The following is a 15,476-nucleotide window of genomic DNA, read 5'->3' as shown; positions in this document are numbered from 1 at the left end:
TGAGCATAGGACAGATGGGAAGCTAGACAGTTCCCAAAAGTAATTCTCCTGCAGTCACCAGGGAAATCCTGGAATGTGGAATTGCAAACATAAAAGGTGAAGTTAAGTGGCTTCAAAGGAAAAGGTAGGGAATTCAGAAAATGGAGGTAGCAGAGGCAATGCTTAGGTTTTTAAAAATTCTGTAAGGAATTCTGACAGAAATAGGTAGTTAAGAAATTTGAATGGGGAAGATAAATTTAGTTCCTGTTAACTTTGAGATGCTGGTGGTTTAGCCATGGAAGTGACCAAAGGCAAGCCACCAAGGATCTTTAAAACAACTCACACAAAATGGGCAAGCGTGAAGCTGTGTTATTAGGAGCTATGGGAGAGGAAAGGAAGAAGCATATGTTGACCACATGAGGCAGCAGACACGCTGAGGACAGAGCCCTTTTAGTGGCAGAGATGCACAGTAAAGAAGGAGCTGCTTTGGTAAGAAACCTTTGGAAGATGGGATGAGTGGAGTCTGCGGTTTTGTGAAAAGAAGTTATTTTTCAACATTTAAACTTTTTTTTTTTTTAATTTTCACTTTATTTGAAAGACAGAACTTCCATTCATTGGCTCACTCCCGAAATAGGACAGCAAGGGCTGGGACAGGCTGAAGCCTGGAGCCTGTAGTTCCATCCAGGTCTCCCAAGTGGGTAGTAGGAATACCAAGGACTTAAGCCATCATCTGCTGCCTCCCAGGGTGTACATTAGCAGGAAGCTGGATCAGAAGTGGACAAGTTGGGACTCAACTCAGACACAGATAAAGGATGCAAATGTCCCAAACAGTGATTTAACCACTATGCCAAATGCCCTCCCCAAAATAAGTTATTTTAAAGAGGAATTGCTTCTGACTGGGTAGAAGGAAATTGGAGGTTCATGTCAGATACTTTTGGTCTTCATTTCTTATGAGGTCATCCATAGAGAGTGAGGTGAGAAAACAGCAATTTGGGTTAATAGAAATGTCTGGAAGTAAATATTTTGAGACATGTTCATGAGGAAAATTATAAATAAGAGCCACAATGGGACTCTTCACAATGTGAAGACATTTCCAACCTCCTAACTTAGTTTTTGTTCTAATGAGTTCTGCTGTTTTCTATCTCTGAAAATTATTCTTTCCCTTTCATTCCTTAAGTCTTATAGAATCTTATTCTGATAGTGGGTCAGTTCAGTTTTCAGTCCATCAGACTGATAGACACAATTCAGGTAAAGATTTTTAAACAAATTTTATTGAAAGAATTTTGACACAACTTTTGATTATTCTAAAATACATCTGAAGTTAAACAAAACGTGGATGTGTTCAAGTAGAAAAGGTGAAAAATACATTATATAGATTTCTTGTATTGCACTTAGGCAAATCATAATTGCTTGCTTTAGCATATGTAAACCAAATTACAACATAGTCTTTGAAATCTGACATTCCAATCTAGCTTTGTATTCAAACATTTTTAGAAATGTTTCAATGCCACAATCTTCACCAGAGAAATCAAACACAAATACAGTCATGGCCATGCGTTTAAAAACCATTAAAGTCAGGGAGGTAAAGTGTTTTAGGAGTGTTCAGAATATAATAAGGAATTTGGCAACTTATCATTCACAGTATTTCTAATATATAAGACCCATTTTGTTCATTTATCCACTCACAAAAGTTGGGGGAAAATACCACTTGGGAAAAAATATCTCTGAGTTTGTGGCTAACAGGGAAAACAATGGAATTGTATGGCAGACTATTGACAGGATGTATCTAGCTCAGGATAGAATCTGCACTGAGACGAACTGATGTACATTATATGATGCATCAGATTCAAATTTAAAATTTAAAACATCTATTTTTTACTAGTAAAAGGTGGGAACTCTAGAGTGAAAGCAACAATGTCAATAAAAATAATTGAAAAAATATAAAGAGGCTGCTAAAATTTATAGAAGGGAAAGGAAAAAAGTAAACATTGTAGGAATATTTGAATCACTTAATGAACTCATGTTTTACTGTTTTTATAGAAGCACCTTCAAAAAATTACCTCTGAAAGACATCTGATGACAACACATGAGAGACAAATGAAATAGAAGACCTCTACAGATTAAGTAGTGGAAATATGGCAGTTTTACAAAAGAACCAAGTAGACAGTGTGGTTCCTGGTTTGGCTACACAAATATAAAAATTCAAGTGGCCCAGGTTCCACCGTCCCTGTTCTGCCAAATTCCTATCCAGCACTATGCAAAATGCATAACATCTCTGAACTTCCACTGTTTGTATATTAAAAACAGTAAGCAGCTCACAGGGATACTGGGAAAAAAGAACAGCCAAAGTGAATATAAACTGATACGCTTGTGCAAAAAATGCCAAATAATTGCTGAGATGTCCTCAGCTACAGGTTTCACCTGTCCCTAACCCTTAACTTTTATATCTACTACTGTCTATAATATTTATTCACTAGCTAACCAAGCACTTACTGAGTATGTAAGTGTAAATCCATGCTAACTTTGGGGATAATGAGATGTACAAGACAAAGATCATTTAGAAACTTTCCACACCATGACCAAAATTACAAATATTAAATTTTCAAAGCTGTGGCAGGAGTTCAAAGTTAAACATTAATTTTAAGCATTAGTTATACTATCTGAAATACATTTCTTCCTTTTGAAAAGGTATGTATGAAATGTGATGTTCAAAGCCTACTCATCCCTCTCCTGCAGTGCAAAACTCTTGGAAGAAACAGGTCCCTAATAACTGAGCTAAGGTCTCTTGTTTGTGAGAGTTCAGTTTTTCTGCTCATACTGGCACAGAGGGCCTTAGCCTCTGTGTCACTTCCTTAAGCAGCTTACTCTGAGTGCCAATAAAAGGTCTATTTTTTTTTTAGTGGTCTTAATAAAAGTACTTAACACAGTTCTGAAGTCTTTTTTTATCCAGCAGTTTTAGACTGATGCCAAAGTTAGGAAGTAAGCACAACAGAACACAGAAAGAAGGATTGAGTCTAAACAATGTATAGTAAGTGTTCCCAATATCAGTTCTGTCAAAAATCATTGTTCACTAGGTTTTCAGGTGTCTATTTAGATGTGTTACAGTTTCTTGAATTTTAAAAACATACATTAAAAAATAGTTGTCAGGGAAAGTACTGGCACTTCCCCAGGCAAGTCATGTAAATTCTCTCAAAACAGCTTCATCATCTATAAAATGGGGATATTATGAGAATTAGAAGCGAAAGTATATTTGACAGTGCTTGGTCAATCATAATTAAATAATGCAAGATTATTTCTTCATAGAAATGTGAAAAATAAATGAAATAACATGAGAAAAGCCCTACTAAAAGTCTGGCACATAAATAAGAATAAAGGTTATTTCATATCCTTGCTTTCTGTATAATTTGCAGATTAGGAAGTGGTTAAATATAAACCAAAGATACTTTCATCAAAAAAGACTCCTATCCATTTGACTTTTAAGAAGTGTACTCCTCTGCTCCTTTTCTGTAAATACTCTTTAATACAGAATTTTTCATTGCATTTGAGTCTGTCTTGATTCTATGATAGAGATCTGAGTCAGTAAGCCTTTTGGGGATCATGTATTGAAATAATCTCTGAATGTGTTTTACAGAGAATAAATTTTCTGTTTTTATTTTTTTAATCATCTTCTTGTGCATTAAAATAACTTTTTTCAAAGATGGTGACTTTTGTAAAATGGAAAAAAATGTTTAACTTTCTTAAGACCAGGCTTTAATGATGAATTGGAAGTAGTAGGTTAGCATTTGGGATTCTGATAAGACTTTAGAATTTCACCCCACTGAAAAGATTTGTCCGGTACAATATTTAATGCACAATTCTGCATGACTCTCAGAGTTTTTAAAATGCAAAAAGCTGACCATTGAATAAAAAGCAAGACTGAAATGATATGACCCCTGAATTAGCCAGTTTTTTAAAAAATACAGTTAACACAATATAAACAAAATTTAAAAACTAAGCAACTCTTGAATTGGATTTAGCCTCCAGCATTTAACAAAAAGGTTCACTTACAAATTAGAGGTATCCATTGTATAGATGTCATCATTTTTTTAAAAGGATAGGTTTCACATGAGTGAAAAAGAGTAGAAAAATTAATCAGAGTATGTTCCATGAAGAATACTATGGAAATAATATTCTAAGCCTCATAATTATATACTAAAAAATGACAAACTCTTTATAAAGTGCCTTAATGTATCAAAAGTGGAGGTCAGATATCCCTTTTTACAAATGGCATTTAATCACATAATCTCTAGAAAGGCAGATTTTACACTAAGAGTACAATACAGCACTCTCAACTTGGAGTCAGAAGGTCTGAATTCTAGTGTTGGCTTTGCCACTAATTATCTCTGTGATCTTGAATAAATGACAGATCTCTGTGCTTCACTTTTCTCGTCTGAAAAATCAGAGGTAGAACTAGATCGCTTCTAACAACAGTCCTTGCTTAGAAGTAAAATTCTACTTAAATTCCAACATTATATAACAGGGTACTACCAAATGAATAGTATTTGTAAAAACTGATTTTTGTATGGTGGGTAAAAACATTACAGAACTCTTACCAGCTGCATTTGAGTTAATGATTTGGCTGCTTTACAAAGGTACACAAAAGTCACAGTACTTTGGTTACAGATAAATAAATATGTGTAAGCTTTGAAGAATGCTGAAACCTTCTAGATACAAGGGATATCATGATGCCAATGACATATGTTTCCTTAATACCTCCACTGCAGAAAAATGGTACGCTGAAAGCATGATGAACAATGCCCTACAGGTAAACTAGATACTGTCCTTTACAAAAATGAACAGGTAATTAGCAAAATGAGGCAGTTATGCATATATTAAGCGCTTCTTGAATTTTTGGGGCTGCACATAAAGGCATATTGACATTTAATTAAAGCATAAATGTTAATGTGAACCTGTGAAATTATCATAACCTGGCAACTTCTTGCAACAAGTGCAGATTGGTTTCATATGAGTTTAACATGCTATATACTCAATGCCTTATCAAAGAAAAAAATACTCATGCATTTCTCTGTTAAGAGCACAGTTAAATAGAGTGGGTATATTCATTTTGACAAAAACTCAGAATGAAAGGCTCAGTTAAAGGGAGAATTAGATCTTCAGATGATACACTGGTAAAAATTATAGACCAGTACAATTATCTCCCTATATGAAATATCAATACTGTTATACATGTAATTATCTTTTAAAGGCACATATCCAAAATTGCTGCCTTCATTTAGATCTATCATTTTCTAGAATATGCCAAACCCAAGGAAATTCTTGTTTTTTGGACTTTGTTGGCGGCACTGCAAACTTCCAGAAAAAGCAGTACCATTAACAGGGCATTTCTTTTAGTGTTTTTTATCCTAAAAGATTTCAACAATTGTTTCAGTCAAATATACCCTATTGTAGGAATTCCTACTTCTAGAACTGCCAGGCAGTAAGCAAACATGTTTTGAAAACTACTATTTTATCTGTAAAAAGATTTTTGACCAAAAGACAGCTCTTGGCAATCTGCAGCAGTTTAGAAAAGCATGAAGAAAATGGTCCAATTTTACTAATCATTCATATGCTGTGGGCCATAACAGGGGAAAGAATAACTTCAAGAGTGACAAAATCAGCTGTGATTCCTGCCACTGCAATAAAAAAGTGCTTATTATTGATTTATACTATTAGCAATCATTTCCATTCTGCAGTGTTTTTTTCCCCCAACAATCTCAATTTTTTTTTAAAGTTAAAAGGGAATATACATTGTAATAAAAAGAAGTACAATGGAAAAATGTTTATCCAGATCAATATGTCTTTATAAAAACACAGAATACTTAAATAGTGTTCAAGCACTTGTCATCTCAAATTGTATTTTTATTTCTCAAATACACAAGAACCTAGAAAATAAACTTATTTATTATTTACTTCTAAGATACCTATGTTAGGAAGAGTTTTCTACATCACCACATTTGCTCCGTACCTTTAATAGTTTAAACTCAATCAAATGCTGCTATAGGATTCCTGAAAGCAATTGTATTTGTGCAAAGCTTAAACAGGAAAGCAAGTCATGTAACTTGGCATCTGAAGAATGAAAAAGCAAAAGAACACAATCACAGCTATTCCTTTAGTGTACATTGCTTTTTCTTTTCATGAATAAAATACATAAAAATGGCAAGGAGAGATATAGGAAAGTTTGTCATACACACAGTAGTTTTTACAGAAATTTGGAATTTAGCAGCTGCTTTGCGTCAAAACAACTTTCTGTATTAATAGATGTATTTGCAAAGTTTTGCAAACATAGTCCACAAAGTAATTTAATATGATAATTGAGTTTGTTTAAAAAGCAAAATAAAACCTTTTATTTTTTGATGAGATAAAACAAAAAGGAAGCTTTTTATATATCTAAGCCTATGTTGGAAGTACACAAAAGATAATCTGTATACATTGCTAACAAGAGTCTTATTTTGTAAAGATTACAGAATGTCCATTAAAAAAAAAAAAAGATACGTGACCTTTGATGGTACAATTATATGCTGGCAAACATTTTGTGATACAAAGGCACTTTGAAAACCCAATATGGTTTGGTTCATAAGTTTGCGAGGAACAAACAATTTTACAAACATATGATTATACTGAAGAACGTCAACAACTGTGACATTACATACAAAACAGATTTCTTTTTTTTTCTTTTGTTTTTTTCTACTAACACTGGTTTTGTGGGAATGAAAGCAGTGGTTTCCAGCAGCTTCAGTAAAGACATTCCAGATGATTGGAGGCCCACAATCTGAATTTCTTACTGACTGGGGTGAGGGAATGGGGATGAAGATATTCAACATGAAACAAAACAACAGAAAAATAAAAACAAAAAAAAGGGAAAGGAAGGAAGGAATTAAAAAAAAAAGAAAGAAAGAAACCACAGACACACAAACCAACACTCTGGAACAAAAGCAGAAATCAAAATGGTTTACAGTGGAAGGGCACAGAAGACAAGACCAAAAGTCCAGGAAATGTCCTCTTACTTGTCATCCCTTAGCTGTGAACTCCCTGTGGAACATGAACAGCTGACACTACCTGGTCTACTTGGTGCTGGGGAGCTGTAGTGATGCTTTCTCTATTTTAAGAAGCTGGGTACAATGTTTTAAATTGTACAGTACCAGAAAAACTTGGTCCAAAAGAAAAGTAAAATAATTTCATTCATTACATGGCTGCAAAGTCAATCTGTACATAAAGCTGTCTCACTCCAACCTGAAAAGTTAAAAAAGAAAAAAAATTAGAAAATCAAACAAACCAATAACAGAATACATATTACAGAAGAGTGGGGAAAATACCTGTATTAAATTTATTTTTAATTTAAAAATTTTTATTTTCATTTTATTTGAAAGAAGCATATTCCATCTACTGGTTCACTCCCCAAATGCCCACAAGAGCCAAAGTCAATCTGGGTGTCCCATGCAGATTGTAAGTACTCACTCCTAGGATGCACATTTGTAGGAAGCTGGATAACAAGTGGAGAAAAGCAAGGACTAGAACAGGCACTTTGATATTGGCTGCGGGTACATCCCAAGTGTAGTCTTAGCCACTGCGCCAAATGCCTACCCCAAAACTCTCTTAAAAAAAGGTTTATTTATTTGAAAAAGCAATGGGAGTAGACAGGTGGGAAAAGATAAAAGAGACAGAAAGAGAGAATATTAATCTTCTATACTCCGCAAAAGTCCACAACAGTCATGTAGTCATGTCTGAGCCAGGCTGAAAGCAGGAGCCAGAAACTCCATCCTGGTCTCCCAAATGGGTGGCAAGGGCCCAAGTACTTGGGCCATGTTCCATTGTCTTCTCAGGTACACTAGCAAGAGCTGAACTGAAAGAAGAGCAGCCAGAATTCAACCAGCAATGGGATACGGGACAGCAATGTCATAAACCATGGCTTAATCTGCTGTGTCACAAGGCTAGCTCCCAAACTCACTTAAATATATATATTATATTTTATTTGAAAGGCAGAGTTGCAGAGACAGGGAGGCAGAGACAGAGAGAGAGAGCTTCCATCCACTGATTCACTCCCCAAATGGCCACAATAGCCACAATGGCCGGAGCTGTGCCAATCTGAAGCCAGGAGTCAGGAGTTTCTTCCAAGTCTCCTATGTGGGTGCAAGGACCCAGTAGTTGGGCCATCTTCCTACTGCTTTCCCAGGCACATTAGCATGGAGTTGGATCAGAAGTGTAGCAGCTGGGACTCGAAATGGTGCCCATAGGGGATGCTGGTGATGCAGGCAGCAGCTTTACTCATCACACTACAATGCCGGCCCTCAAACTCACGTTTTAAAAAAAGGAACCAACAGTTTTTCTTTCTGCCTCTGGTAACTAATTCCTTTTTAAAATCATAAATCACCAGAAAATTATTTCATAAATAAATATATTTATAAGTTACAGAAGACAGTCTTAATTTATCACTACAAAAAAAAAATGTTATGCTACTGATCACTTCTAAGTGACATTTAGAAAAGTGGGGTGACCCATCTACCATTACTATAGAGAATACCCTAGTTTTTGAATGGTTGGGTACTAATTAACATATATAAATCAATTCCATCTAAATCCTCCCATGATAAATGATAAATGATTAGCAAATACTCCAATAAGTGTAACCATGTATTGGTTATTTAATTATTTTACACTCTAATTCCTGTCTTCAATTTTGAATATAAACTTGTTCCACAGGAATACTGCTCTCTAAACTGTCCCCATTTCTTCTATATTATCAATTTGCCCCTCTCAAAATGGATCATTTCTATTAGCATGCAAACACACAATAATTTTTTCTATCTGAAAAAAATGTTGGCCCTACACTCCCTTTTGGTTATAGTCCCAATCTCTTCTGTACAGAAAACATCCTCAAAAGTGTTGTCTATATTTTCTGTCTCAATGCATATTTTCTTTTCTTTTGAGCTTGTTTCCAAACTTCTGCTTCCCACCACTTTCCCCAAACCATCAGTCACCTCTCCAAGTTGTTTATACCAGTACTTAATTTTCAATCTGCACCTTACTGCTTAACCTCTTAGCAAGAATGGGGATGATTACTGCCTCCTACTAAATAGCTTGTCACCTCTTAGCTTTCAGAGACTATTCAATGATTGCGCTTTTATCTCACAGCTCAATCTGAGTCTCCCTGCTGGTTGTTCCTCCAGTTTTTGAACACTAAACACCAAAATGTCCAAAGGCCCATCCTCCTGTCTTTTCCTACACTTGTTACCTAAATGACCTCATTTAGTATCATCCATATGCTTATACTTAAAATTTCTATTTCTAGGCTGGAATCTACCACATACTTGACATTTCTGCTTGGATATTTGCAGCCAAACTGAATTCCATCCCTCCCTCTCCAAACTGTTTATCCTATAGTCTTCTTCAACTCAACTCCACCCTTAATATTGCTCCAGTTAAAGACCTTTTCTCCTCTCACCCTGGTATTCAGTCCATTTGCAAAACCTGTTGGCCTTATCTCCAAATCCAGAATCTGACCACTTCACATCATCTCTACTGTTCTCGGCTGGTCCTAGCCACTATCACTTCCTGTCTATAGATTTTCTAATAGCTTGATCTGCCTTGTCATACCCCTGCTTTGCCTTCCACTGGTCTATTCCTAAAACAGCAATCAGACTGACATCACTTTCTCCTTCAAACCCTGTAACAGTTTATCTTCCTTAGTCCTTACAAGCTCAGACTGCTTACAATGGTTAACACAGACACAGCATGGTCTGGCCCCTCAATACCTTTCCCTTGGTTCACTTTGCCACACTGGCCCTTCTGCCTGGAAGGTGTTCATCAAGATATCCACATGACATACCACTCCCTCTGTTGTCACAATCTCTATTCAGACATCAGTGAGGCCTTACCCTGAGCACTCTATAAAATGCATTCAACTCATCCAACCAATTCCAGACAGTTCTGTTCTCTAGGAATTCAACAGTGAACAAAACAGATAAACCAAAAATCCTATCTCCCACCACCACCCCCAACTCTTGCCCCCTTTCTCTGCCTTTCAAATAAACAAGTAAATAATTGCCAAAAAATCCACAAAAACCAAAAAAAATGCCCTCACATAGTTATACTACTGAAGGCTATGTAGAAGGGGAGATGATAAATAAGTAATTACAGCATGTCAGATTTTAAGATCCAAGAATAGCTTTTCATAATACAAATTTTTCATGAACTTTTTGGAGACCTTTAGTATGCATGGAAACTTTTCTGCACCAAAGCAAACTTGCATTTAATTTCATTTCTATGAACTTTTTGCCGTTTCGTTGTTATACACTCTAAGACAAAAAAGCTTGGTTCAAGAGCAGGTATACACCTCCACATTCCCAATCTCCCTAGTCTGCTCTCCCTGCCCTTTCTATCCTTATGATAGAAAACTTACTCATCGAGTTTATAATTTATCTCCCACTATAATATTCTCTCTGCAAGATAAAGGATTTTGACTGTTTTTTTTTTTTCACTGCCACAAGTAGTAAGCAGCACACAATAAATGATCAGTGAGTATTTGTTGGATGAGCTGAAATTCTACTAATTTCCTTCTTTCAATCAAAAATGACTTTTGTAATTAAAGGAAATTCATAATAAGCCCTTCCTTGGCTGCACTTTAGAATAAAAGGTAAATTGTACTACTCAATACAAAGGAGAAAGCTGCACTGGATGTTAAAAATCTGTAACACTACTTTCTTATAGTTATTTATGGACTCCTCAGAACACTGTTTTCTAGTTTGGCTTTATTCTGGCATTCAGGTAGGAGGGCTCTGCGCTTAGGAATGTTGACAGGAACTGACTGAGTGGAATAAAAAGCTGGAGAGATCCTAGAAGCTTGCCATCAGAGAGAACAAAATGTATAGTGAGCTTTTCGCCCCACTTAGAATAACAAAAACAAAAGCCCTCCTGTACTAGGTTATGGCTATCTTTTATCAAATTTGCAGAGACTACATTTAATAGTACCCTCCCCTTCCTTAAGTGGCTTGTGGCTAAAAAAGGAGATAACTTTGTATGGTCTTCGAGAAAATTAAAACCCAATCTCAGTTTTTATCATTTTAAAAGTCCTGATTTAGGCCAGCACCATGGCTCACTAGGCTAATCCTCCACCTTGCGGCGCCAGCACACCGGGTTCTAGTCCCGGTCAGGGCGCCGGATTCTGTCCCGGTTGCCCCTCTTCCAGGCCAGCTCTCTGCTGTGGCCAGGGAGTGAAGTGGAGGATGGCCCAAGTGCTTGGGTCCTGTACCCCATGGGAGACCAGGAGAAGCACCTGGCTCCTGCCTTCGGATCAGCATGGTGCACCGGCAGCAGCGCGCCGGCAGCCATTGGAGGGTGAACCAATGGCAAAGGAAGACCTTTCTCTCTCTCTCTCTCTCTCAAAAAAAAAAAAAAAAAAAAAAAAAAAAAGTCTTGATTTATACCAACTCTATGTATCTCACAGAATTGCTATTCATTCATCCAATATTCAACAAATATTCAATAAATCCTGGAGGATCATATGTGAACGTAAGAAAAGATTTTAAATGCTATAAAAACTACCACAAATTATGACTGATTACAATTGTATTATTTGATTTACTCAATCCAGATGACCCCTGAAATAACTGTGCTGAGGAACACTCTTGCAGAATTCTTATATATCTAACCTTAAGAGAAAACAAAACTATTGTCCAAATAGGCAGTTTTAATGCTTCTCTCAACAAAATTGTTAATGAAAGTAAAATGGGCAAAATAAATTAGGCTCCTTTTATTGTCTGCCATTTTCCCTACCCCTGGTCTTAAAAGAGGGAAGATGATAATAAGAAATGAAGTAGCCCAAGGCAATAAAAAAGAAAGAAGAAAAACAAAGAGGCTAGGTAAATTATCTTTGCATAATCATGAGTTAATTACTCAAGCTGATATCCTTCCCCTGAGGGACTACAGCTTTCCACAAAAGCTCATTCAAGAGCAAAAAAAAATTATTTTGTTTCATCCATGTGTCCCAATAGCACCAACTTTCAGTTTTCCAGCTTTTCCATTTTCTTCTTTCAATTTCCTTCAAAGTAGAGAGAAACATGGACTTTTCAAAGAATTCTAGGATGAATGCCAAGGAGGTTTTCTGCAGTTGACTCATGCCCCAGTGACATGGCACCTACTCCTGCACAGCATAGTAATGCTCAACTCCTTTAAGCATTCTACCACTAGAATAAACCAGGAGTCAGAGGCTGGCTGAGAGGCTGGCCCTGAAATGTGCACACTATGGTGTACTCACTGGGTGTCCCGAGAATAATGTGCAAACCACTCAGTCAACACTCTTAAACAGGAAAGACAGCTAGCTATTTTGAATACTTACATGTTCCTAAGAAAATAAATGTTAACCTGATGACACAAGCTTAGATTTGTTTTTTTTCCATAAATACTCAATGTTGTGGAAAAGAGAACAAACCAAAGCAAAGTTAGAAAAATAAGTATCAATAGAAAATTACTGATGTGCTTGTACTCTTTACCAATCAAACTACAGGAAATTTATGTTAGTTTTTTTTTAAAGATTTATTTTATTTATTTATTTGAAAAAGTTTTATATATATATATATATATATATAGAGAGAGAGAGAGAGAGAGAGAGAGAGAGAGAGAGGTCTTCCATTTGCTGGTTCACTCCCCAAATGGCTACAACAATCAGAGCAGAGGAGCCGATTTGAAGGGAGGAGCAAGGAGCTTCTCCGCGTGGATGCAGGGGCCCAGGGCTTGGGACATCCTCTACTGCTTTCCCAGGCACATCAGCAGGGAGCTGTATTAGAAGTGGAACAGCTGGGGCTCAAACTAGCACCCATATGAGATGCTGGTGCTACAGCCTGGGACTTTAACCCACTGAGCCACATCACTGGCCCTTCTACGTTACTTTTTGAATGAAAATACAAGTGTAATATTAACCATTATCTCTTTTAAAGTTAAGTTTTGAAAAGTCATCTTACTCATTAATTTGCAACCTAAATCATAGCAAATCAAGGAATGAATGTGACGACATTTCAAGTTGAGAGTAACTTAGGTCCGGGTTTCTTTTGTCTTGTGAGGACCAACTGACTTGTTAAGTATCCCAGAGCCTAGCACATGGTGGGCTCTCCATAAATGCTAGCAGCTCCAGCTATTATTTTTTCCATCAACATCAGCCTACAAATGAACACTTAAACCATACAGATTAATTAAAAATAGCAAACCTAGGGGGTGTGTTTGCTGTCACATCCTCTGGCTATTTATTCCAACCTCCTGAGGCAGATGGATTCTGGTGGACTTCAAGTATATACATGAACAAAGACAACAAAAAGATGGATAAAGAAAAATCAAAGAGTGGGCAAGCCAAACCAACATCTTAATAAGTTAAAGCACCCCACAAAGAAGAAAAAAATGGAAACAGTGGGAAAATGTGATTCAGCTGTAAAAGGGTAGATACTCTCTCCTACTCTCTGCCTTCACCCTTGAGCAGGGTTGGATTACAAGTCTTCCCTCAGAGACAGGAAGGGATTATGAACCCAGGAGAGTACTGGAGGTGGAAGGGCTCTGAAACTTGGAGCACTCCCATTTGGGTGTGTGAGGTTTTTGAGTTCTTCCTGAGCACCAATATTAACTTCTATTTTAAGGCCAGAGGATAGGACTCAGAGTTGAAGCAGGAAGCTGGGGACTTAGCACCTGAGAAGGCATACCACAGTTGTAATAGGGAATAAATATTACGTGTTATCCTTGACAGTCTTTTATGCTGTGTGGAACTGAGGAGGATAATCAACTTCAAGCATATTGTAGATTTTTCTTCTACTACATTCTATATTTTTTCTTCAAACATATTCTAGACTTTTTCTTTTATGTGTTTTCTTCTAGCAATATTATGTAAAACAGGAATAAGAAAAATTTTACAGACAGTAATAATTTTAAAGTATGTTACAAGAATAAATTAATAGATATTGGCTAATTTACAACAAAACTAAAATGTTTAACAGCTTTTCAAATCCAATATCACACTTCCTTTTGCTACTCATATGGTAGACACAAAAGAGAAACTTCATTTCATCAATTCCTAAATAATTCAGTTTCTTTTTTTTTTTTTTTTTTGGACAGGTAGAGTTAAAGACAGTGAGAGAGACAGAGAGAAAGGTCTTCCTTTTCCGTTGGTTTACCCCCCAATGGCCACTGCGGCCGGTACACCACGCCGACCCAAAGCCAGGAGCTTCTCCTGGTCTCCCACGGGGTGCAGGGCCCAAGCATTTGGGCCATCCTCCACTGCACTCCCAGGCCATAGCAGAGAGTTGGACTGGAACAGGGGCAACTGGGACAGAATCCGGTGCTCTGACCGGGACTAGAACCTGGTGTGCCGGCGCTGCAGGCGGAGCCACAGCACTGGCCAATAATTCAGTTTCTTAAAAATTAGGACAAAGAGGGGCAGTCATTGTGGTGCAGTGAGTTAAGCCAGTGCTTGGATCAATGGTATCCCACTGAGCACCTAGGATCCAGTCCCACCTCCACTTCTGATCTGGGTCCCTGCTAAGATACACCCTGGGATCAGTATATTCTGGCTCAAATACTTAGGTTTTTCCATGTGGGAGACTTGGATGGAGTTCCCAGTTTCATTCTGGTTTCAGCCTCGCCTGGCCCAGCCCTGGATGTTGCAGTTATTTGATAATTGAACCAGCATAGATGGAAAATCTCTGTGCTTCTCTGTGTCACTCTGCCTTTCAAATAACAGTAAATAAAGATTTTAAAGAAAAGGATTTTTATGGGCCAGCAGAAAACTTTATAATTTGAAAACTGGACTATCATGTAACTATTAATCCAAAGGGAATCAAGTACAACAGTGAGTTCTAGTAATTCACTTATATTAATCTATATTCATGCATTGCAAGCCATTTTATTTAGCAGTTAAAGATTATCTGATAACTTGACAAAATGAGATGAAAAAGGACAACGCTTAATACACAGTTCTAAAATAGTCACAAAGCTAGTTTCATAAGCAAAATAGAAAATTATAATAAACTTTTGATGATGTTGGTCTTTTCAATTTAATCTCATGTAAATTTTAACAAATAGATTTTAAAGAAAAACTATGAGTTAAATTCTAATTTAATATCAGTTGTAAAAATGATACCTAAAAATGTAATAAACTGAAAGGTACAACTTATTACTTTAAAAATCTTCATTTTGGTCTTTTGGAACTATGGCTACCAAGATTTAAAATCTTTCTACTGGCCGGTGCCATGGCTCAACAGGCTAATCCTCTGCCTAGCGGCGCTGGCACACGGGTTCTAGTCCCAGTCAGGGCACCGGATTCTGTCCCGGTTGCCCCCCCTTCCAGGCCAGCTCTCTGCTGTGGCCAGGGAGTGCAGTGGAGGATGGCCCAAGTGCTTGGGCCCTGCACCCCATGGGAGACCAGGAGAAGCACCTGGCTCCTGCCTTCGGATCAGCGCGGTGCGCCGGCCACAGCGCGCAGACCT

At 37.1% G+C, this 15,476-nt stretch overlaps 1 protein-coding gene across 1 annotated transcript in view; it reads right to left on the bottom strand.

The window, feature by feature from the left end:
* Positions 1-1,041: 1,041 nt before the first annotated feature.
* SLC30A7 (solute carrier family 30 member 7) overlaps positions 1,042-15,476 on the bottom strand; it is a 92,642-nt gene continuing 78,207 nt past the window's right edge. Inside the window, exon 11 of the mRNA XM_062191839.1 lies at positions 1,042-7,248. Within this exon, the coding sequence (XP_062047823.1) occupies positions 7,201-7,248 (48 nt within the window). The 3' untranslated portion in view covers positions 1,042-7,200. The remainder of the gene's footprint in view (positions 7,249-15,476) is intronic.

The sequence above is a fragment of the Lepus europaeus genome, chromosome 5 (genome assembly GCF_033115175.1).
Source record: "Lepus europaeus isolate LE1 chromosome 5, mLepTim1.pri, whole genome shotgun sequence".
In the NCBI taxonomy this organism is placed as follows: domain Eukaryota; kingdom Metazoa; phylum Chordata; class Mammalia; order Lagomorpha; family Leporidae; genus Lepus; species Lepus europaeus.
This window is presented reverse-complemented; position numbering and strand designations above follow the sequence as displayed.